Source organism: Meriones unguiculatus, chromosome 3, assembly GCF_030254825.1.
Source record: "Meriones unguiculatus strain TT.TT164.6M chromosome 3, Bangor_MerUng_6.1, whole genome shotgun sequence".
NCBI lineage: Eukaryota > Metazoa > Chordata > Mammalia > Rodentia > Muridae > Meriones > Meriones unguiculatus.
The window spans coordinates 168,222,282-168,233,081 of NC_083351.1; the positions used below are offsets into that span (position 1 = coordinate 168,222,282).

The following is a 10,800-nucleotide window of genomic DNA, read 5'->3' on the forward strand; positions in this document are numbered from 1 at the left end:
GCAGCCACAGGTCACCTAAAGCTCCTCACACAGGATCCTGTGAAATTAACCCATCCACACTGGCATGTCTAATGGTGTTGTCATTATTCAGGTCTTGTTTGGGTGGGTAACCATACTGGTGAGATTTCATGGTTCAGTTTCCCTGTCATGTCTTTGCAGCAGGCAATTTGGGCTCTTATTATCTTCCTGACCCCTCCTCCACATTTTTCCCTGAACCTTAAGATGTAGGGGTTATATCACAGATACACCAATTGGGGTTAGGCATTCACAGTCACTTATTTTCTGCATTTTGATCAGCTGTGGATCTCTGCAGCGGCCTCCATCTACTGAAAAATAAGCTTCTATGTTGAGGGATGAGAGCTACACCTTTAAGGCCGGGCTGGTGGTCAGCCTGTACAATCCAAACTAGACTTTCTTCGCGTGTCCAGGTTAATATTCTTACAAAAAAATTTCAGAAATCAGCGTGTTCGACTGTCCTGTGCAAGACCCAGGTTCAATCTCTAGCACAGCAAAAAGAATGAGTAAACTTTTTTATCAACCTGCTCAAAATCATCCAATGGCCCCAATGTCTTCAACAGTGTAAGTAAATATGAGATTTCAAAGCTATACAGTATCTACTAGTACAAGTAAGTATGTGGTTAATTAATGAATGTGCTCTAAAACAAAGCCACATTACAATTTACCATTTAAGTAAGAGACCCCAATTTACATATTTGAAAAATATTTGCTGCTCTGGGGTTGAAAACTGTCAATAACGTAAGGACAAAAATTAATATCATATCCCTTATTAGGCACATATCCTACTTACAATCATGCTTTAATTTGCCCTATTAATGTCATGTTTCTATCCAAGTCATGGAAGTTAACCAGAAGTTAAACTGACTTTTTAAAACCTAACATCTGTAACTACTTATTTATTGATGTAATTTCCAGCACATACAATGGCACTTAGAACTTAATACACATTTCCTAAGTTCTTACTATATACCACGCATTACATGTTCCCTATTATGTTTCAAACACTTGAGCCATAAAGATGAAATATACATAATCTGTACTCTTCAAAATGACATTCTCTGAAAAAAATAAATCAAGTAATTATAAGACCCTGTGGCAAATTTTATCAAAGAGGAGCACAAAGGATACTAAACGCATACAAGAAAAATCATAAAGCAAAGCCTTTGAAATGTCAGATAAGATTTCCCAGAGTAAGTAACACCTGAGGTGAATTATTAAAGAAGGCAGTGGGGTCATAAAGCGTAAGGTACTATAGGCACATTTAAAGCCTAGACCAAACTGTAAGTCACTCGCTATGGCTAAGCTAGGGAATATGTGAGAGGAAAAGAGTAATAAAACTGGAAAGGTAAGCAAGGGCAAGATCTTGATAAGCCCTCCTCTTATAATGCAATGAAATGTGCATCTTACTCTAGGAGACTAAGCAACAGAAAAAACATCCTGGAATGTCTGTCTTAATCATAGGTTTAAGAATTCCAACAACCTAATTGTCAATCTGCCATTTACTATGTGACCTTCATGAATTCTGTTGACTTCAGTATTCTCAAATATACAATAGGGATTAGTAATATCAATTTCACTAATACTGTAATAAAAAATGTTATTTCATGTAAATCTAGCATAAAGATAGCACACTGCTTACACCCTGACTTGATGGTAGTTTTACAATACTTAATCTCTTTACAGAAAGTTTATTGACTCAACCTAGTACATAATATATAATTAAAAATGTAACTATTTTTACAGTTGAAGCACTTTAAGTATGAAACAAAAGATGCAATATAATTTACATAAATCTGTCCGATGATAGTATATATGAAGGAACAATGACAGAAATTGATAGAAAGATGCTGCTGTAACCTATTTTCTTGCCTTCTTTTCTCTCATCATAAAGAAGAAAAAGACTTCTAACTCTGCTTACTCATCCCTGTAAGTTACAACCTATTACCCAACCTATTATGTACTCTGTAGCAGCACTAAATGTTACTGTCAGTTAGGAAACTCATTGTTTGCTGTAACCAGACTTAAATGCCCTATTAATGCAAACATATGCACTGTGGAATCAAACATGTTCCACTATATTCAGAAATGTTAAATATCGTGTATGTTTATTACTAATAAGAAGCTGCAATCACTAGCATATACTGACTGAAGTTATTGCTTTTATTACATATCTGCTAGGTACAATTTATGAGAAGCAGATCATTAAATCAGTATTCAACTCTGAAATAGGTGCTATTACTATCCCCCTATTACAGATGAAGAAACTAAAATGTACAAAAACTAATTTCTGATAGGTACAAAATGTAAGATCTAAGGCTCAAAGTCTTGGCCTACTAGAGAATATGAATCATACTGTCTATCTCACAGTATTTTCAGAAAGATTATATGTTAAGGTCTGTGGGGATGAATTTTCTTAGTCCTTGGTACTTAATAATGTAAAATGTATTAGTTCCATTCCAAAGTAAAGACTTGATCCAAAAGGGAAGGAGAGAGAGAAAGAAAGGCAGGCTGACTATTGCAACTCAGTGGCAGGACACACAGAGAGCATGCTCAGTATCCTAGGTTTGATCCTCAATATCACATAACCTCATCATATACAAAATACTATATTTTTGTTTTGTTTTGTTTTTTTTTTTCAAGACAGGGTTTGTCTTGTACTCCATTTATAGACCAGGCTGATCAGAGATCCACCTGCCTCTGCCTCCCTGAGGACTGGGATTACAGGCCACTGTGCCCAGCTCAGAACACTGTTTTAAATGTCTTTTAATTCCCTAAAATGCTAAATTCAATAGCGTATAGGCATGAAAAAAATTAAAATATGTACTAATTAGATAGGTATATGTTTCGTTGATTTTGTTCTCCCCTTTTTAAATTATTTCCTTTAAAAACAGGGGTTTGTTATATGGCAGAAACTTGTCTTGAACTTGCTACTGTCCTGCCTGTCTTTCAAGCGCTAAGATTTCAGGTCACCATACAAGTATGGTAGTTAGAATGAAAATGGCTTCCTTAGGCTAAAATATCTGAATGTTTGGTTCACAGTTGGTAGACTGTTTGGGAAGGACTAGGAGTTGTGGCCTTGTTGGAGGAGTGTGACTGGGGGTGAGCTTTGAAGTTTCAAAAGCCCACACTTTTCCCAGTTAGCTTCTTTCTCTGTCTCCAACTTGCAGATCAATAAACTCTTAGCTACTGCTCCAAAGCCATGCCTCCCTGCCTGCTAGCAAGCCTACCATTAAATGCTTTTTTTCCTTTTCTCTGGTCTTTCAATACTGAATTTCTGTGAAGCCTTGGCTGTCCTGGAATTCACTCTGTAGACCAGGCTGGCCCCCAACTCAGAGATCAGAGAGACTTGCGATGGGCTCTAGGGAGGTGACTATATGAGAACTTGCATCTCAGTGGGTTAATCTACTAATAGATTCATAATCTGATGGCATTATTGGGATGGGAAGTGGTAAAAAATAGGAAATGGGTCCAAGTGGGTCATTGAGGGCATTCCTGGAAAGATATGTCTGCCCCATCCCTGCTTCCTAGATAGTATAAAGTGAACAGCTTTTCTCTGCCTTGTATTGGTACAAAAATTATGGAGTCAGCCAACTGTGGACTGAAACCTTTAAAATCATGAGCTTAAAATACATCCTCCCTCCTTTGTTTCTTGGCTATTTTGTCATAGGAACAAAGTAACTAGCAGTTTCCATTCTGTACAGAATTCACTATTTTTCACACATTTGCACTAATTATGAACCTACAGAATGAACACTGTAGGTAATTTTGGAAGTTTTAAGAATAATGAACATTACAATTACAAAGACATACATGCACAGGTCTCAATAGGGTTTATAATGTCTCCTCTACATCTTTTATACTTCCCTGTAGAATTGGGTATAATAATGGGTACAGAATGGATCCCCAAATGGGGTTTTTAATTTTAAAGATACAAAAGATTTAAAATATTTACCATCAAGAAGTTAACCAAAGTACTCAAAAATCTTCCTCAGAGGAAAGAAAGGCAGAAAGAGAGGAAGAGATGGCAGAAAGAGGAGGAAAGAAAGGACGAAAAGAGAGGAAAGGAGTGGAAAGGTAGAAAAGAGGAAAGGAGAAAGGAGATCCATAACCAAGCCAAGTTAATACTCTGAAATTCAGTCAAATTTTTAGGGAAAAAGTAAAATGAGTTAGGGTTTCACACTGTAAGGTTCCTGGGCAATGAAAGAATAAACAAAATTGAACTAAAAATGAAGTTGTCCAGAGACAAAATCTACTTCAGGTACAAGAAGTCCATTATGAGTGGTTTGTAAAGCAAAGATGTGGTATTTTTATCATGAAGCACAAAATACAGGTTAATTATGTTTTTGTTTTTTATTTGATTATTTTACTGTTATTTCTAAATTAAGACTCACATAATTATTTTAATGACTTTAAAATCACAAAATAGCAAAAACAAACAGTAGAACAAGGCAAAGTTCACTTCAGTAACATTTCTTTATAGAGTGTAAAATAATAACAGTAAAATAATTTTTTTTTAAAAAAATGTTCTCTGTGAAATTAATCTCCAGAAACTGAAATTCTGAGGTTTGGTTCACAGATCCAAAGCAACTTCAAAATACAGGAAACAAATAAAACAACCAGAACCCAGTAAACCACAATGACCATCAGTGATTGCACAGTAAAGGACATGCCTACCAAATTTAACAAAAACTTAAGTTTGCATAAAATTGCAAACCTTTAAATAGTTGCTGAAATTCACTTGCCATTCAAGCCTCTCACATAGCAGAGTGGTGTGTTCCCCACCTTCTTGTGGCTCTTCCCTCCCTTCCTCCTAATTTTCCCTCAAAACTGTACTCTGAAGATGGAAAGCAATTCTTAAGTATTACAATTTGACTTTCAGAAGTAATTTTACAAGTATGTGCTACTATCTAAGCTAATACTCTAAAGCCCTTTGCTGAAAAGATAAAACAGTCTTCTCTCCAAGGCTACTTCCCACACTCATATTTAAATAATGCTCTATGACAACTTCTTTGCCAATGAAATTTGGGGAAATATACCTTTCAGTTATTAAAAAAAATGATCTGTGAGCAAGAGGTGGAATCCCAGTCCTTGGAGTGGAGGAGTCACAAAACTTGGGGAGCTCTAGAGTGCATTTTACCACAAAGAAAACAAGCATGGTAACCGAAACAGTTAAACTTCAGTGCACTAAGGCACTATAATTCTGAAGTGAATTTATTACCATAATTTATATTAGCAAGAAATACAGAAATTTCTAAATATTTCAATACCTCTTAATTAAAGGTATTTATAATGAATATTCTGGAAAGGTTATTTAAAGTTCCTTTAAGTAACATTAAATTTCAAACCCTACTAAACAATATTCCATCTCAACTTTGTTATAATTTACTCAGTTTAAACAAAAAGGATGAGTATTTCCAAATACTTGGCTTTTTTGTTTGCTTGGAGTAGGAGGCTGGCTTTTTGTTTCAGGAAGGGGTTGTTTGGTTTTGACAAGGTCTCAATATGTAACCTAGACTGACAAACTACAGGGTTCTGCCTCACAAGGGCTGGGATTATAGGCATGTGCCAGCAGGCTGAAGAGGATGTGGGAAGAGAAGAATCCCTACTCACTGCTGGTGATTTACAATGCATTGTAAACTAGTACAGCCATTAGAAATTACCTCCAAAAACAAATTACAAACAGGACTATCATACAACCCAGCTATATCACTCCTGGATATGTAATTCTAAAGACTCATATTAGTGTTATTATGACTTATTAATAGTCATAACAACAAGGAAACAGAATCAGCATAGATGTCATGCTAACAAAGAAAACAGCAATCTAGATGCCTATAATGAAAATGTGGTATACATGCACAATGAAATTTTACTCAGCTGTAAAGAAAATTGGAATCTGCAGGAAAAATAGGTAGGCCTGGAAAGCATTATATTAAGCCAAGTGACCCAAATACAGAAAGACAACCAGTAAGTTTTCTCTGCATATGCAGACTATAGCTTGCATGTGGGAATAAACGTGGAAAAAGCCTAAAATACTAGAATGGACACCAAGAAAGAGTAAAGAGAACATGAGGGAAAAACAAGAACAAAAGAACATATATGACATGAAACCAGAGAGCAGGACAAGATAGAAACAAAGGGGGGTGGGGGGAACAGGAGAGCTAGGAGGAAAATCAAAACAAATTTTGTTTGAAAATGCCAGTGAAACCTAAATCTTTGTATATTAATTTTTTAAATAAGTAAAAGTGTATTTTGCATTCTAATAAAGCTGTCCCTATAAGGTGTATGTGTGTATTTGTGTATAATTTTTTATTGGATGCTTATATATTTAAATTTCACTAGATATTTTGAAATTTTAGAAAACCTCACTGTATAGTTACAAAATTTAGAAAATACTTGTATCATTGTTAAGACCTAACTAGGGAAACAGTGTTTTAATATTCATTTTTATTATATATATACATGTATCTATATATGACTGTGCACATAATGTCAGTGCTCTCTGAAACCAGAAAAGGGTGTCAGATCCTGAAAAGCCTTACAGTAAGTTGTGACCTGCCTAACATGGGTGCCTAGGAACCCAACTCTGGTCCTTTGTAAAAGTACTATGTTCTCATAATCACTCAGCCACCTCTCCAACACGAAAACTGGTTATTTTTAAAGAGACAGGAACTTAATGAAAGTATTCCCACATTGTCTCTGCTCTGTCTTCATCCCAACTCCCACCCAAAAGTAAAACAAACAACAAAAAAATCTCTTAAATTTGAACCAAATGAAATGGCAACTGCCTATAATTGCAGTAGGGAGGTTTAGGCTGAAGGACTAGAAGTCTGAGGTAAGTCTTCAACTACAGGGCAAGACTCAAAACACACACACACAATTGTAAAAATTGTAATTCTTTTAACCTTTCCATCGGTTATATTTTATACTCCTCACCATGATGGTTCTCAAAAATCACAAATTAAATTTAAATAAATTAAAATTCAATGCATAACATTCACTACTCTATTCAAAACAATGAAAATAGCAAATTATTTTAAGATGGTAGAAAAGCTCAGAAAGATACTCCTAAAGGTTTTATTTACCAGAATCTGTCAACCTGAACTAAAAGAATTATATAACACTTTAATGAGACTTATTCTCTGTGACTATATATAAAATCTGGTTCTTCGATGCATTTTAATGTTTGATTGTATTCAAACATGTATAGAACTTAGAATGAATCCTCCCCCAGTGGCTATGCACTAAAATTCATTAAAAAAAAAATTAAACTAAAAGACTATCCAAAAAAATAATATATCAAGTTTGGTTATTTTCTACAAACTAACACTCAAGGCTACACTGATAATTTTATTTCTTTTATTATTATTTTTTTACACTTTATTCAATAATTTTATTTCTAAAAACAAAAAAGGGGGGGATATCTCATATGGTTACATATACTTATGTATATCAAAGGCCTCTGAAAATACCTTTTCCCTTCAGTGTTGGAAACCAAACCCAGAGCCTCATCCAGACAATGCAAGTTGTACACAAAGCTACATCCCCAGCTCTGTTTTCTTGATCCCTACCTCACAATTAAGGAATACTGTTCCGGGTAATTAATGAGTATTTGTACTTAAAAAACTTTTCAATACTTATAATCAGTAGCAGGCAGTACTAAAAGAAAACATCTCCTATGTGCCAAGTATGTTTTCTCATCCTATTCTCACAACCTTTACTGAAAGGGTAGCATCTTCCTGATACAAATAAGAAAACAGATGTTCAAATTTTAGACATTAAGAGAATATGAGAATGAACGTTAATGACAGTCCTGGTTCTAATGGGACTGTAAAAGTTAAGTCCCATTAAACTGAACACTTAAGCTGCTCCTCAAACAGCGTTAATAGAAAACAGCTTTTTACCTCTCCTCTCCAATCCTCCACCGCACCTTACCAGCCAACAACATTCTCTGTGAGACCGAGTTCAGAAAAGAGCAATTTCTGGCCATTACAGTGACCACGGCCTAAATGCTTCAAATCTGTATTGTGACTCCACCTAGAGTCCAGGTCTAACTGTGCGGCCTAACTAAACAAAAATGTAAAGAAAGTGAGGTAAGTCGGCAAATAAAACGTCCTTTACATGCACAGAGTATATTAGCAGATTTACCTTTATTTCCGCTTTTTGTTTTGACTCTTCTAAAATAGCTTTCCAGGAGCACAGAACGAGAGGACCATGGAAGTTGCTTCCTCTAGGTTTGGAGACTTGAGGAAAACACGTTTGGTTGTGCATGACTATCTCGATGCACAACTGAGATAAGCAGCAGTAAGGCAGCATCTAGAAATGCTGTAATGTGCTTTCGCTGTGTACAAACAGCTCAGCTGAACTCCTGAACACAATCCTCCTAAACAGCCTAAGCGAAATAAGCTGGCTGGCTTAAGATGACAGCTCCCGTAACTTCCTCTTCCTCACTGACCTCAGTTCGGCGCGTCCACGCCTTTCCCTCTAGGAGGCAGGATATAAGCAATTTCAAATTCACAAAATCGATCCAAGCCCACCAACACCACGGGCCAAGAAGGCCAGTTTCCCTTTCCTCCTCTGCCTTTCCACGGTGATTTTTCTTAGTGTGGAGGAAATAATTATAACAACCTTACCAACGATAAAGTATCTGCAGCAGCAACAACAACAACAAAGAACGCATCTACTCAGTCCCTCCACCACACAGCCTTAAATGAAGGACGCTGAGAGGGGATCCGAACACTCCGGATTCCGAGAATTTACTGTTTGGTTCACTTTCCCTCGGGTCCCCCCCCCCCCCCAAAACCCCACCCCCGCCAGCCCGGGGAGGCCTGCAGTCGGAACGCCAAAACACGCCTTCGTCTCCCGTCGGGAGCCGCGGAGGCGGCCCAGAAGGCGACGGCGATCCCGCGTGTCCCGCCCCCGACCCTCACCTGGCCAGGCCCGGGCCAGCGCCCAGAGCCCGCGCGAGCACAGCGTCCCGGGAGCGTCCGGGGAGGCGGGCGGGCGAGGGAGGGAGCGAGCGGGCGGGCGGGCGCGAAGACGGTTAGGCCGCGCTGCAGGCCGGCGCGCTTCCTGCCGCGGCCCCGGCTTCGGGAGCCGCGGCCCGAGCCCCCCGCCGGCCCCACGCCGCGCTCCCACCCGCGTCCGCGGCGTGGGGCCCCGCCGAGCACTTCTCCTCACCTGCGAGGCTCCCGGGGCCCTCCGGGGCCTCGAAGCGGGAGGACCGCGCCGGCTCAGGGGGTCCCCGACGCGGGGGGCCCCCACTCCGCACACGCGCACGGCCGGGAACCCGCGCCCCCCGAGGCGACGCGGGCCGGCTCCCGCCGCCCGACCCACACACACGCGCGCACTCTCCTCTCTCTCGCTCTCTCTCCCCCACACACAGACACACAGTCACACACGCACGCACACCCACTCGCCGCGGGGGCCGCCTCCCGCCCGCCAAACTCCCAACTCAACACACACACACGCGTCCGTCCGTCCGTCCCTCGCCCACCTCACTTCCCCGGAGGGGAGACGCGCTCCCCCTCGCTCCGCTCCCGGTCCGGACTCCCGAGCCCACGGGAACACTCTACCTCATTCTCCTCCGCGGGCCCAGGAGGAGCAACAGCAGCCATTTCCCCGCGCAGGGGCGGGGGGCGGAAGAAACACTCACACGGCCACGCGCGCGCGCGCCGGGGCCCCCACGGAGGCTCCCCTCCGGACCTCAGACGCAAACACAAACACCCACGCCCGCCCCGAGGGGCCGCGGCCACGGCGGCGGCGGCGGCGGCGGGAGGGCCGGCCCCGGAAGGCGGCCGAGCGCGCAGGGCCGGGAGCCGAGGCCCGCGCCCCCCTCCTCACCTGCATTCAGCGCGCCAGGGTCCGGGCGGCGGCGGCGGCGACGGCGGCGGCGGGGCTGCGGCGGCGGGGGAGGAGGCGGCGGCGGCGGTGGTGGCGGCGGGGCTGAGGGCAGTAAAGACATGCAGGCAGCCCGCCGGGGGGAGAGGCACCGGCCGGAGGGGACGCGGGGCGGGCGGGCCGGGCCGGGCGGCCTGGGGAACCACCGAGGCGGCGGAGGGCGGCCGGAGGGGGAAGGACGAAGAGCAGACGGATCGGGGGACCTGGGGTGGGGGGAGGCGGGGCGGCCGGGGAGAGGGGACCGCGGCCCGCGCCGCCGCCGCCTCCGCCGCCGGACAGGGACGACGGCGACCGGGGCGCGCAGGGAGAGGGGCCCGCGGTCGCCGGGGACGCGGCCGCCGCCGCCGCTGCGAGCGCCTCGCGGAGCCCGGCCTTGGCCTTGGCCTTCCGGCGCCGAGGCTGCCGCTGTCGCCGCCGCCGCCGCGGAGGTTGCTGCCGAGCCGGGGTTGCTGCCGAGGCCGGGGCCGAGAGCGGAGAGACCGAGGGAGACGCGGGCCTTCGGTGCCTTCGCTCTAATTCACGCACGTTCACACCCCCGAAGGGCCGGGGGAGAGCGGTCCGGGCGCTATCGCTCTAGAGATTAATAACAAGGTGCAGAGAGTGCGGGGAGGAGGAGGACGACGACGGCGAGGGTTGATTGACGTGGAGGGGCTGGCGGGAGTCCGTCACTCCCCGGCGCGGAGGGGTGGGGTGGGAGGCCGGGGGGCGGGGCTCCGGCGCCGCGCCGCGCTGCGCAAGGTGCGCGTGCGCGCGGGGCGGCCCAGCGGCTCCCTCGGTTGCTTCGTCGCCCTCCGCTGGTGGTTTGGAAAGGGGGGGAAAAAAAAAACCCTGAAACAGATCTCCTTTTATTAGACCGAGGGGAGAGGAGCGCTGAGGGGTCTT

General features: G+C 43.6%; 1 protein-coding gene across 5 annotated transcripts in view; it reads right to left on the reverse strand.

Moving 5' to 3' along the window:
• Positions 1-10,348, reverse strand: part of Cnot6l (CCR4-NOT transcription complex subunit 6 like) — a 93,232-nt gene extending 82,884 nt beyond the window's left edge. The window contains exon 1 of one of the 5 annotated variants that reach the window (XM_060380972.1): positions 9,862-10,348. Coding sequence is in view for 2 of the 5 variants with exons in the window: in XM_060380969.1 (XP_060236952.1) it covers positions 9,594-9,598 (5 nt within the window). In the remaining 3 variants the exon portion in view is untranslated. Of the gene's footprint in view, positions 1-8,651; positions 8,762-9,198; positions 9,348-9,593; positions 9,742-9,861 lie in introns of those variants that run through there. The other 4 variants (XM_060380969.1, XM_060380970.1, XM_060380971.1 and 1 more) reach the window with 4 other exon arrangements.
• Positions 10,349-10,800: the final 452 nt, after the last annotated feature.